At 47.8% G+C, this 13,236-nt stretch overlaps 3 protein-coding genes across 3 annotated transcripts; all 3 read right to left on the bottom strand.

Moving 5' to 3' along the window:
• Positions 1–3,381: 3,381 nt before the first annotated feature.
• Positions 3,382–7,184, bottom strand: BGW36DRAFT_368412 (elongation factor 3). Its single transcript, XM_046214991.1, has one exon. The coding sequence runs from the start codon at positions 6,895–6,897 to the stop codon at positions 3,694–3,696; it is 3,204 nt and encodes a 1,067-aa protein (XP_046078556.1). The 5' UTR covers positions 6,898–7,184; the 3' UTR covers positions 3,382–3,693.
• Positions 7,185–9,573: 2,389 nt separating this feature from the next.
• Positions 9,574–11,478, bottom strand: BGW36DRAFT_413678 (glycoside hydrolase superfamily; the record flags this gene model as incomplete). Its single annotated transcript, XM_046219264.1, has 10 exons — positions 9,574–9,880; positions 9,917–9,987; positions 10,092–10,251; positions 10,317–10,413; positions 10,456–10,507; positions 10,537–10,557; positions 10,610–10,666; positions 10,737–10,873; positions 11,096–11,325; positions 11,381–11,478. 10 exons carry the CDS (start codon positions 11,476–11,478, stop codon positions 9,847–9,849), a joined length of 957 nt encoding a protein of 318 aa, XP_046078555.1. The 3' UTR covers positions 9,574–9,846.
• Positions 11,479–11,994: 516 nt separating this feature from the next.
• Positions 11,995–13,227, bottom strand: BGW36DRAFT_368404 (uncharacterized protein). Its single transcript, XM_046214990.1, has one exon. It carries the CDS (start codon positions 13,149–13,151, stop codon positions 12,093–12,095), a length of 1,059 nt encoding a protein of 352 aa, XP_046078554.1. The 5' UTR covers positions 13,152–13,227; the 3' UTR covers positions 11,995–12,092.
• Between the last annotated feature and the right edge of the window lie 9 nt (positions 13,228–13,236).

Raw genomic sequence — 13,236 nt, 5'->3', positions numbered from 1 at the left:
ATTACGACATTTACTTTGACAGAAAAGGTTTTGCGAGTTGCAGGTCAGCCTATCTCAAAAATTTCTCGGCTTTTTGGTATGAGATCCACTCCTTGTTTTACTACTTGCGAAACTAATCTATTTAGAATTGATGATAGTCACTGGACTATATTTATATCTTGACATGGATCAACTGATGATTCAAAGATTGGGGATAATAGTTATCCAGCCTTTCTGTGACTCCCTCACATACATCATTAGTACGCTTTGACAATTATGCGGCTCAAGTATGGCCTATTCTTTTCCCCTGTCATTACCACCAATGCTGACTCCTCTATGGTCGCTGTTGGATTGCAAGAATGCATTTGTAACTCGAGATAGGGATTAATGGTGAAGAGAAGAGAGAGAGAGAGAGTATCTGCATGTGTGTGCCTGTGTGAGTGTGTGTGCCTGTGTGAGTGTGTGTGCCTGTGTGAGTGTGTGTGCCTGTGTGAGTGTGTGTGCCTGTGTGAGTGTGTGTGCCTGTGTGAGTGTGTGTGCCTGTGTGAGTGTGTGTGCCTGTGTGAGTGTGTGTGCCTGTGTGAGTGTGTGTGCCTGTGTGAGTGTGTGTGCCTGTGTGAGTGTGTGTGCCTGTGTGTGTGTGTGCCTGTGTGTGTGTGTGCCTGTGTGTGTGTGTGCCTGTGTGTGTGTCGCTGTATGTGTCGCTGTATGTGCAAAGAATCGCATCATGTGAGTTACCTTGATTTCAGATCTGCTGGTTTGCTGATTTGGGATGAGTGCGAACAGCCCTGCTTGGGCCAGAACTAGCGAGACTAGTTGGATGAGAAGATTTTGCATTTTGAGGGTTTTCACGCAACTTGACATCAAAGTGGACCAAGATTATCACTCTTCAGTGCTTCGCAGATCCAGATTCTCGGCATCAGAAGTGACCAACAAGAAAACCTCAAAGGTCCTGTGGTGTGCATATCAAGTCTCTGCTTTGGTAAGTCAAAGCTCTTTATGATGCTGAAAAAATAGCAATAGCAAAGCCGAAGCAGCGATGTTTTGAATACCGATCTAGCGAAAATTTGTGCGGTCTTTCGGCTTCTTATCGCTGGATCAAATAGTGAATCTGTTATTCATTGCAGTCGACACCCAGAAAAGATGGTTATATCTGCAGCCTCATTTTTCGCTTGATTTTTTAACTCCTGAAATTATTTATCAGTTTCGCTTCCCAGCTTTGAACTTCGACTTGATTGTCTCTTTCCTCAAACACTTTTACCTTTCCAATGGATTCTCGATTTATCATTCCTTCCAAATTCAAATCTCAACTCGAACATCGCTTTTGTCAACAACCATCTGTCTTCTCTTTTCGACCACTCAAATTGTCCTTTCTCAATCTAAGTTTTGATTTAACCTTTTCTTTTTATACATTTTCAATGTTTGTTTCTTTTACCTTCAATGTATCACATCTCTACAATCATCTGGCTTTATTCTTGATCTATTTCCCAAATTATCGACTACCTCTTCTTTTAATTTTCTTTCAGACTCCTTTCAATTTCTTCTGCAAGCTGTCTTTCCAACTTAATAGACAGAGACGGCCAATACTCTGATATGTCTGAGAGAGGAAAAATAGTATGTGTGTTTAATTGCGTCGAGTTGTACATTGCGCTGAGCTGTGGTGTAGCCACTGGATCTTTCCTGCAGACTATCTCATGGACGAGGTTCATATTGTGAATATGTTGATGTATGTTGCCTTTATTTCCTACTCGAGATTATTATCTAACCAGTTCCTAGAAAGATGTCTCCCTCCCTCCTATGTTATTCGAAACTTCTGAAACCTCGGAATCGTACTCTATCCTATACCAGGCGCATAGCACCGGCTACAAATACATTAACGTCCGGTGTTACCTCCACACTAGCATCAGTGCTTCTCAACCAACTTCAATGGTATCTGAGTCAAATTTGCAGCCTGCTAACGATATATACGGCTCGTCGTTGGACCGACAAATTGACTCCTGTGCGCACACGAAGAATGTTAAAATCGACATCGGAAAATCTCTCATAGGTGTTCTACTCCGTGTCGAGGTTTATATCCACCTATGGGATTAGGCTCTTCATATACCTACACTCAACACAGTCGCGATATAACGTCCGATATTCTCTGAGCTTCTTATCTTAAGTGGAGCGCTGATACGCAGACGGCCATGGTTTCGGTCAGCTTTTCCTTGGAAGGACAGTCACCTCTAAGCCAAATTACCTCTCATACGAATACTTACCATATTCCTAACACAAAACCTATGGTCATTCTACAAACGCCGAGAAGTCCGTGTAAATCTCCCAGTCTTGAATGCTGATTCCAGTTCTATAATGCTGACAGAAAATGAGTAATAGTGATCCCATCATTGGCAGAGTATATTAATCTAACAGTTACCTCAAAATCTTGCTACTATTAGAGGACCATCTCATAGTATTACTGTTAGGAAAAATTATTTAGCTGATGCTCATACTAAAAGGTGAATTATTCTCTGTATTTTCTACGAGACTTGACTGCCTTAGTCGAGACGGCAATTCCATATATCCTCGTATTGCGCAATAGCGATGGAGCTGAAGCTCCTTGGGAAGAGGTAGAAAGATATCAGCCAACGCCCCGTCAAGCCGCCGAAATACTCAGTATCACTCACAACAAGACCACGTGAGAATGAAGAGAACTCGCATTTGTTCACGGGAGTTTGTATGAGAAGGCTTGCAGATAAAACTAGGGTCGGAGACCTAACCCACTTTAACAGCCAACGGCAATGGAACATCGGGCGATGTCATGTGCTTTCTAGCTTACTGCTATGGCTCGTTGCAAGTGTGGCGAGGAGATGTTCTCTAATGAGGATGAATAGTTGATATGCTGCAATTTTGACTGTCAGAGCGCTTTAATGACAGTTTCCCATTGGTCACTTATGCAAAAAATCTGAACTTGTGAGAGAAACAAATCTAATCCACTTTGACTGTTGGATTATGTGAAGTCCTTGAAAGTCCACTGGCTTTCTCATCTATGTAGTCAGTCGCCTTATACACTCAGGCGAGTTGTTCGAACCTATGACAACCTCGAAGATGGGAGCCAAGCAGTCGGTCTTTCTTTCGGTATCAGAAATACACGCGAGGACTTTGTAGTTTCTCGTTTATTGAAAAATTCTCAGTAACGTTGTAATGTATCAAACAACATACTATATCAGGGGGTGCATGTTAGGAAAGGATAAGATCAAGATGCCAGCTGAGAACCCTAACACGACAATACATCACTAGCTAACCGTGTGTTTGCTGAAGGGTATATCTCCCCCTCTTTCTACGAAGCAACTGTTGAACAACGCCGCACAGCCAGCCTCGATAATCACACATTTAGTATCTTACAACTATACGATGTGTCTGGTGTAATGTTCAAAGTCACTCGATTTAGGATATAGTCTAATTCATCATCCTTTTTTAGGATTAACTCGTCTTCACGAGACATCTTCCACATACCCCGTCCCATTCGGAATACATCGGCAATGAAAATCAAAATTGACTGCGATCTTGACAAAGGATAAAAAAACATAGGAAATATGCATTAATCATTAATCCAGACTCCGTGAAACCATGTATGTAAGTAATTGAGTCCCCCGGACCTGCGTAATCTATTCGTCCTCATCGAAAACACCACACCTCCGCCTGGACACCTATCCTATCCCCTTTTTATGGCTTCAATTACTCGTCCTCATCAGAGAACACCTCTTCACCACGCTTGCGACGAGCCATACGATCCTTCTTCTTCTTGCGCAATTCTGAACTCGTCAACTTGACCTTTTTCTTGGGTGCGTCCACCTTGTTTCCAAGTGCATCTCGCTGCTCTTCTTCATCGCCCTTCGCGCCCTGTGCCAGGCGTGGCCCGACGCCTTGGCCTTGGATCCAATTATGGCCAGAAGGAGTCATCTTTCCGTCCATAACAGCCCAGACTTCTTCGGTGAGGTTCTCAGTGAACTCGCGGGAGTGAGTGATGATGACAACACCACCCTCAAAGGACTTGATGGCCTTGGAGAGAGCACCAAGAGAGTCACGGTCGAGGTAGTTAGTGGGTTCGTCGAGGACGATCAAGTGAGGACGTTGCCACGAGCAAGCGGCGAGCACAACCTTGACACGTTGACCGCCAGAGAGACCACGCATACGAGAATGAGAAACAAGCTCGGCGTCCAAACCAAAGTTCGAGCAGTGCACTTCAATTTCACGGCGGACCAGAGGACGGAATTGACCGCTCGCAAGAGCCTCCTTCTGGTCGACCTCAGCAACCATCTTGGCGTGAGAAGCCAGAATTTCGGTACGAGGAATCCAGGCGTTGTCCTGAGTAGACATAGGAGTCCATTTCTCGTTCTTCATTCCGACGTTGTCACCAAGGGCGAAAGAGCATTCGTATTCATACGAGTTCTTGAACTTGCGACGAGAGTGGATACCAATGACACGACGCTGGGTACCTTCGATCTTATAGATCTTGTCCATGGCCTTCTCATCGTCATCGGTGATGATCTTGTTGGCACGATCCATAGTTTCACGATCCTCACCAGTCTGGAAACGCCACTGAATGTATTCAGAAGGAGTTTTATCAAGGTGGTTATCAATATGAGCGAAAGCGTGTTGCTTGATGTAGGCAATACGGATGTTCTCATGCTGGTAAACGTCACCAGCAGTGGGGATAAGTTCACCAGTCAATACGTTAACGAGAGTGGACTTGCCAGCACCGTTGGGCCCAATGACGGCAATACGGGAACCAAGAGAGACTTGGAAGGTAATGTCGGTGATTTGGGGCTTGGGAGTACCAGGGTACTGGAAGGACATGTTGCTGACACGGACAATAGCCTTGGCCTTAGTCTTGACACCCTCAAGGAAACCGGGCTCGGGGAACTTGAACTCCATCTCAGAAGCACCGAGCTCGTAGTAGGAGCGAGCAGAAGGAACCTTTTTGACGAACTCGCTCAAGGTACCGCGGTAACGGCGGAGCTTGAAGCGCTCATAGTGGACGACATGCTGGATGACGTTGTCCAAGAACTTGCTGTCGTGAGAAACGATGATGGATGTGCAAGGAGAGTTGATAAGGTATTGCTCCAACCAGGCAACGTTCTTGACGTCCAGATGGTTGGTAGGCTCGTCAAGGAGGAGAATATCGGGTTCTTCAAACACAGCACGGGCGAGAGCCAGCTTCATCTTCCAACCACCAGACAGAGAGGTGATGGGGTTCTCGAATTGCTCCTGGAGGAAGCCGAATTCGAGCAGCTTCTCCTGAATAGCATCTTGGGGAAGGTTAATGCCAACGCTCTCGAGCTTCTTCTGGGTCCAGCCAATGACAGTCTGCTCAGTGTCGGCAGCGTCGAGGTCGTGCTCGACGAAGACAGTCTTGACTTCGTCCTTCTTGGGAAAACCTTCGACTTGTTCGTTGTTGATGGCGCGCATAAGGGTAGACTTGCCGGAACCGTTGGGTCCCAAAAGACCGTAACGCTGACCACGCTTGAGACGCAAATGGGTCTGGTTGAGTAAAATCTTAGCACCGTAGGCCAAGTTAAATGTGCAGTTGCAGAGGTCTTCGCCTTCCTCTTCATCGCTAAGGACTTCCTCCTCCTCGGTGGCGTTGGGTGAGGCACGCTTGCGGAGGGTTTCAGCGATTGACTTGGCATCAGCCTCGCCAATGAGGGCAGTGATATAAGGCAGAGTGTTCTCGGTCCAGATGATAACCTCGATGACCTTCTCGTCAATCAACTGACCTGCAATAGCAGAAATGTAGTCAATGGTAGCCTCGGCACCAGCGATTTGAGCCTTGTATTTGGGCTCAAGGATCTCCTTGAGAATGGCGGAGACGGTGGAAACATCACTGGCATGGGAGAGTTCAGGGATCTTGCCGTCCTTGACATCACCAACACGGATGAGAGTCTCAAGAGCCTGCTTGGTCTTCTCACGGGCTTCGGGGTCGGCAAGAGTGTCGTAGTTCTTGTTGAGAGCGGGCATCAACTTGGGCAAGAAGGAGGCGACGATCTGAGGATCCTCGACAAGCTTACACATGTTGTCGACAATGACAGCTGACTTACGCTTGATAGCGGTTTCACGCTCAGCAAGACCACGCTCCAAAAGAGGGACCATGATAGCGAGGGTAGGCTCGTGCACATCAGTGACGAAAGTGGTGGCACCGAGCAAGTGGACGGTCTCGGGGACATTTTCAGGCTTTGAAATACATTTGATGAGCTCGGGAATGAAACGCTCAATATCCTTGTTAACGATCAAAGCGCAGATCTTCTCCATGGTGCCGTAGGCATACTTCTTGACCTCAGGCTTGGTGTCCCACATCGACTCGGAGATGACTGGAATCAAGCTGGGGACGAGGAAAGCAAGCTGGGCGGGGGCAGTCTCGACGAGAGACTCCACACACTGAAGAGCAGTCATCTTCTCGGGCCATTTCTGGGCAGAGAGAATCGAGTTGATGATGGAGGGAAGAGCGGCCTTGGTGGCGTTAGGGTTGATAGCCTTTGTGAGGGCGATGGCGGCGGTCTGGGCGGCATTCTTGACGCTGGTGATTTTGTCACCGACGGCGGACAGAGTAGGACCAAGGAGAGAGACGAGGTGAGGCTCAACGCCGGGAGCGACGGAGGAGTGCTGGGCGATGGCGCGGATGGCCTCGAGAGCACGCTCTCGGGCGTTGGCATCCTTCTTGTTGGCGAGCTGCTTCTTGAGCGACTCAACGGCCTTGAGGGGGACGGTCTTCTCCTCGATTGGGCCGTTCAGCAGCGTGGCGAGGCTGTTGGCATGAGTGTTACCCTCATCAGGGGTCTTGGAGATGGAGAGGTTCTTGATGAGGTTCTCGACGAGGGCGACGGAGCCGGCGGTCTCCTTGCCGGAGACGGCGGGGACGGAGGCAACATCGACAGCAGGCATTTTTGCGGTAGAAGAGTGCGTAGTGAAAGACTTGTTGGACGAAATGGTGGCGGATTAATAGAAGGAGAGGGCGATTAAAGCGCACGAAACAAAAATTCTATTGAGGGTATCTGCGATTAAGACGGTGGCGGCCCACGTATCTGCGTTCCAGCAACGCAAATGCGCTCTAAAAGCGGCCGGTGATGGAGAAATCTATTTGCTGTCTATGAGAAAGCAAGACAGAAACAACACGTCCGACCTCTAAACGAGATGGAATTAAAAAAGAGACAAGGATGGGAGAGAGGAAGATGGAGGAGGAAAAAAAAGGGAGGGGTGAGCGAGTGGGCTGGCAAGATTATTTATCGCTGTGGCCGCTTGGCCCGCTTTTTTTTCGCCAGCCCGAAAATTTTTTGGGAAAAAAATAAAAAATTTTAGGCAGGGCTCCGCCGCCTGTCCCAATGGGGCTTAGCGCTGCAGAGCCTGCTTCCACTAAGCCCGAAACAGGCCGGGCCCGCTCAGCATAATCCCCTGGCGTTGATTGGCTAGTGCTACTTCTGCGCATTACTTGCAGCGAGCGAGGAGGGGCGCCTCCTCCTATTCTTCTACTTGCATACTGTCAATAACACTCTATTGAACAACTGCCAGCCGTGTATACTATTGCCCTCCTCGTATTGACTCTGACGAGTTAACTGCATTCAGCTCAGTCATTGCGGTCGCCATATCAACCAATCTCGCTGCACGCACCGTCGACCAACGCGGCACGATGTGACAAAACAATGCACCGTGCGGATAATCCCATAGGCTGCGACGACGGGCACCGGCGGGCTCATCCCTTGAATTCCCCTGATCGATAACTCGATGGCTCGATGACCTGCCGGTTGGATCATCAGCGTTTCGCCGCTTTGCCGCCTATGAGACGCTGCGATGGTTGGCCCTGCTGGGTCCAAAATTCTATTTTGGTTTGCCACCCAGGCAAGCTGGGCTTATCGCGCCGTCGATTCGGTGGCGCAGCCTGGAGAGACCGAAATATTTTTTTTTTCTTATCGCTAGTATGCGATTAGGATTCTGGCTAACCAAGGGTTGCTCATCCAGATGCAGTTAACAAGACAAAAGCCGAACAGAACTAACTATCCAAGAGAGAAATCCCAGAGGAAAAGTCGGCTAATTGCTCCGTCGACGCAAAAGATCATTCGGCCTTACTGTTCGGCTTGTGACAGCCGGCCCCTGACTGCTCTCACTAGCAGACCTTCTCACGGAGATGATTGATCTGCAGACTATCGTTGCTCTGGATTGCTGCTTAGTACTAACCAATGGTGACTCAGCGCTGTTAATATTACAGGATACGGACGGGGAAAGAGATCAATCAAGGAGACACCCTACGGGGCGATAGTAGTCGGCGGCGCGCATTGTCGTACCTGCATAGCTTGTTCGTTCCAGAAGCAGATGAAAATTTTAATCGATACATGTCACCTACCACCAAGAATGAGAACAATAATAACACCACCGAAAGATGTGCCGAAATTACGTAGCGTAGCCTGTTTTAACGCTCCATCTCCATCCCTCTCGACGCTCCTGTACCCCATACTAATTTCACCCCATATTTTTCTCTTCGTAGCGCCGCCCCTTATCGTCTTATCGAGTCAGCGCGTGTTGCCCCTAACAGCCCCTAACAGCCCCTAGTAGGCCAGATAAGTCAGACTGGGGAAAATTTTTTTCGCCCTCTCGCAATCTAAGCGTTATCCTCCAGATTCTCTCCACTTCGGCACCCCGCGAAAAGCCGGAGAAGAGACGCCAACGCTGCGAATAAAAACCGGGTCATCCGCAGAGCGGGCCTGCGAAACCTTAACCGTACTTCGCGATATGGTGTGTATTCGCAGCTGAGGAAGATGGATGGGAGCGGTGAGTGGCTCGCACGTGCAGAATAGACGGTGAGCAGGCGTCGCTCGCAGCTGGGATTAAAATAACAGCCCTGTTTTGGCCGGAATGAAATGCGTGACTCGGCGCAAAAGCTGGAAAAAGGAGGTGTGGCCGGGCAACCAATCAGGCGCTGGCATAAGTTCGCAGCCAATTCGCTTGGGGGGATTATTTAATATTGGGGGCATGAAACATTCATTAATCTTATTTTTATTTATAATGTGATTATTTGTCACTTATTTACTAGTACTCTACTATTCCGTGCATTCGAGTACGTATTCCCCTACTGCACGGAAGTTCCTCGGGTCAGCCTGTGATGAATGCCAAACCTTGTCTTTTCCTCTGCCTGGTAGCCGACAAGACTGATCGCTGGTACGTACGAGAATACGATTGGAGTTCCCGTTTCTAAAATGGGCGCAAACTCAGACTGCGCCACCCATCCGACCACTCATCGGCGAAAACTCATCGGAGCAGTTCCTTTTCCGGTGGGTGCTCAAAGGTTCTAGAAGTCTTACTTTTTTCGCTCTCTCTCTCTCTCTCTCTCTCTCTCTCTCTCTCTCAGTATTATTGTTCGCAAATAATCTTCTTGGTGGTTTGAACGTTGTGAGGTGTGGGTAATTCGGGACCTGGTAGTTACACGATCCTTCGATCCCTGCTGTCGATCGAGGAATTCCGCCTGATCCGGCGGCCCGTCGTCCGGGAATGCCTGTAATCGTTAATATGAAAATTAACTGGACGGCCAGATCTGAAACACGATACATCCGTTGAAATGTGCTTTATAATGTCGTAGATGTGCATTCATTCGCATTCTGATTATAGTCGATGTGTTAAGCTATGATCAGGAGGGAAGAAGGCGTGCCTTCCGCACAGCACATGACTGTCATGGCTGACCCAGTCACCTGGTTGCTGGTAAAACGCTCCTTCTTCATAAATCTCTATACCGAGTGGTATTATTTAAGCATAAGTCCACAAGAAAAGGTTCAGCCAACTTTCAACGTCAGACAGAATGGCTTATATTAATTCCTACCGTCGCATTAAGTACGTCATATGTCTACCTCAAGATATGTGCCCTCTCAGTCTGACATGATCTCTCAAGATGTCATTCAGACCTTCTCTCTAGACACACTTATCAAAGTGAAAGCAAAAATCTAGTTCCTCTAGCTCCTTCTCAGTCATTCCTCTAAAAAGCTCTGCAAACTCGTCGGAAAATAAGCAGCTAGGTACGTCTGAAACACACCACGTAGCACATGGCATTCGCTGGCTCAGGGAGTTGGATGCGTCAATTTTGCTGTTGGGCTTACTTTATCGATCCACTCTAGCCGTGGCTGAAGCACGGCATTAACCTCCGGGCTAGGATGTGTCACCCACGTATCGAGTCTCAGTCTCTGCTTCTTCTCCACAAAGGATTGAACGGTGCGGTTCCATTTACTCTCGGGACTTGTATGGAGCATGCCTTGAAGACTGATATATATATATATGTGTGTGTGTGTGTGTATGTATGTATGTACTTGTATAGCCAAGCCGACTAGTGGATTTGATACTTGTTATAGATGCGCAGCTGCTCGCCGAGTAGATTATACCCTTTTTGGTGGATGGCTTCGGTATCCTCAGCTTTTGACGGGTCTGCATACACAGGCCCGAATTCGCCATTCTAGATGGGTGTACCATGCGATTTCATGAATTCAGCTTTGCGGTGGGACTGTCGTTCTAATGATTCCTTTGCTCGCCGGTGCCTTTGTACCGCACCCCGGTGAGAAATCCCATCCCCTATAATGCTTCGTCAACGTCTTTTCAATAAAGAAAGGCTTTTTCGACCTACAGCATAATAGTGCAGCGAATAGACACTATTCGGAAGCACCTTATCAAATCCATTCCACTCCATTGCGAATGTATTCCGTCCAGCCAGAAAATATTATCGAGGTCAATCTTGCGAATAGCCTTTCCACACGCCCATAGAATGCTAGCAAATGGATGTGTTGAGAATCACAGGGCTCGTTGAGTAGATTGTAGCCTGCTACCCATGGTTTCCCCTTGTATCTTACTACAATCTGCTCCCAAAGCCAGAAAGCGCGATCCGGATGGTCTTAAATTCCCAGAATGCCGCAGAGTTGCTTCCACTTTCCGAGTGCCAGTCGGGGTTCTGCTGCCAGGGGCAGTGTGCAGGTCGCTAATGGTATATAATTTCGATTTGGCACACCAACCTCTCATATCAGTATTCTGAGGAAATCCAATCTTTTGCAAGCAGCAGACAACTATGGCCGCGTAAGAGATCAACAACCCGATCCAAATGCTTAAACCCACTCACTCTCTTTCAGCACCCGTGTATTCATATCATCTTCGAAATGGCGATAGTAGATCGGGATTCGAATGTAATTCAATCCTAATCCCGAAAATAATTTTGCATCGGCTTCGGTGAAGAAATATTCACCCCATTTATCAAAGAAATACTGATAATGATCAGGACCGAGAACTTTGAGCGTATACGCTCTGTGCTGGTACTCATGGGCGAGGTATCCAGTGATGAGATTCTCCATGCTTTCAGCATATCTATTAGTCTCATCGACCTTCAGGACGATGCAAGAATACTCACTTTAGCCATCCACCCAAACCAGCACCGCGTAATATTACAGGCTGCCGATCTGAGCCGACAACTTTGTCGCCCTGCACTTTGAGGATCCCTGTCGCCATGATCACAGAATTAGACTTATTAGTAATAAAATCAATCAGGTTGTTGCTTGTCTGTTGATTCATCAGTATACTGAACGAGTGTCTAGCTGCGGGTCAATACTCAACTGACGATATTTATTTATCTATAGCTTCAAATACTCCAACAGAGTTACGTATTTATTTCTCTTTGTATCCTCGTCGGACATTGCCCCGAGCCTGACACCTCATGGACCCCGCAACAGCCATTAGCGGAGAAATGTTGTCTCGTTGGATAATCGTGGTGATACTGATTTATTTAGCCTTTTAGGCTCAATGGCTTCGTCGATTCAATGATGACAACATTTGAAGTAGAGTTTGGATGATTTTGATTCGATACAGCGATTGAATCCATAACCTGCTAGAGCAAGCCCAGTACCACGTGCAGCGTATGTATCAATGAGTGTTTGGTTTACATCAATTGATTTCATGTACTTGTCGGCCGGGTGAGAGATGGTAGCAACAGGCAAATTTCAAATTTTCTAATTTGCCATGTCTAATGGATGTACTGGTAACATAACAAATGGTAGATAGTCAAAGTGGTATATAATTATAAGAACTATAATACATGGGCAATTGGGTATCATGTAATCTCTATATCATGCATTCTTTAAACGACCATTCTCATCAACACCATCAAACAAATCGCGAACCTCTTCATCCTTCACGGCCAGAGTAAGCCGTGGCGCTCGCCGATGAACTGGGAAAGTATACCTGGGCCCTTTGGCGGTATTCTGGACCAAAGGTGTGCGATGGTAGATCTTCTCCCATATCCGTTGCATAAACCGTCGTGTGACTCGATGTGGCCTCTCAACGACATATGAGTCAAAACTCACTCCCTTCTGGGGCCCGTCAAACAAGAGGGATTCCAGAGGAGAAATCTTCTCATCCGCAGGACAAGGCTGCGTAATCTTCTTGCGGCGAACCGGCGCTTTCCATGGAAATGTTCCATGCAGCAGCCTATATAGGATCTCCATCTCGGCGGCGTCAAGAGGAAGAAGTATTCCAAACTTCGACCGATTGTACCACTGTTGTCTGATTCTTTCACGGCGCCTTTTCGGTGTTGGTTTTAAGCAGGTGGTTAGCTCTGGAATCTTGACCTGCGCGGTTACTCGGAATCGGGTTGTGCGGTCACTAAGCAGTTCCTTGGATGACTGCTGTTGAGTCTTGAGCAGCGACACTAAGGCGGGGGGTGGTTGCCAATTGTCGCTAAATTTGTGTCCGCCATCTTTGGCCAGTATTTCCCGGACATCCTTATCTGTGACCAGTTGTTTCGACATGCCAGTCTCTCGTAAGAAGGCTGAGAATAGCTTATATTTCTTCGCGCCGATGCGGCCGTACGATAGCATCAATACTCTTTCCAACGGTCTTTTATATCCTTCGTTGGCTCGTTTGAGGAGAGATAGCAGGCTTTTCGCAGACCTTCGCAGACGTATCTGTCGTTCGACGCTGGTACCGTTATTTTCTGTACGCACAGAAGGAGTCGGGTCATGGTTCTCTCTCGAGCGGAAGAAGGCTATCTTGTTTCGGTATCGATCGAGGGTGTACTGTCGCATGTAGGACTTGGCGATCGGGTCTGGCAAGTAGGTGCATTCTCGCAGGGTTGCTCGAAGCATATGGCGCCATGCTTCGGGCGGCGCCAGGAGGGTGACAGGCATGCAGCGGTGAGGAAAGGGAGGAAACAGGGATCGTTGGAGTGCAGATTGGGTAGGTGTGCCCAGAAATTGATATACATGCAGGGTC

The sequence above is a fragment of the Talaromyces proteolyticus genome, assembly GCF_021365285.1.
Source record: "Talaromyces proteolyticus strain PMI_201 chromosome Unknown BGW36scaffold_1, whole genome shotgun sequence".
Lineage (NCBI taxonomy): Eukaryota > Fungi > Ascomycota > Eurotiomycetes > Eurotiales > Trichocomaceae > Talaromyces > Talaromyces proteolyticus.
This window is presented reverse-complemented; position numbering and strand designations above follow the sequence as displayed.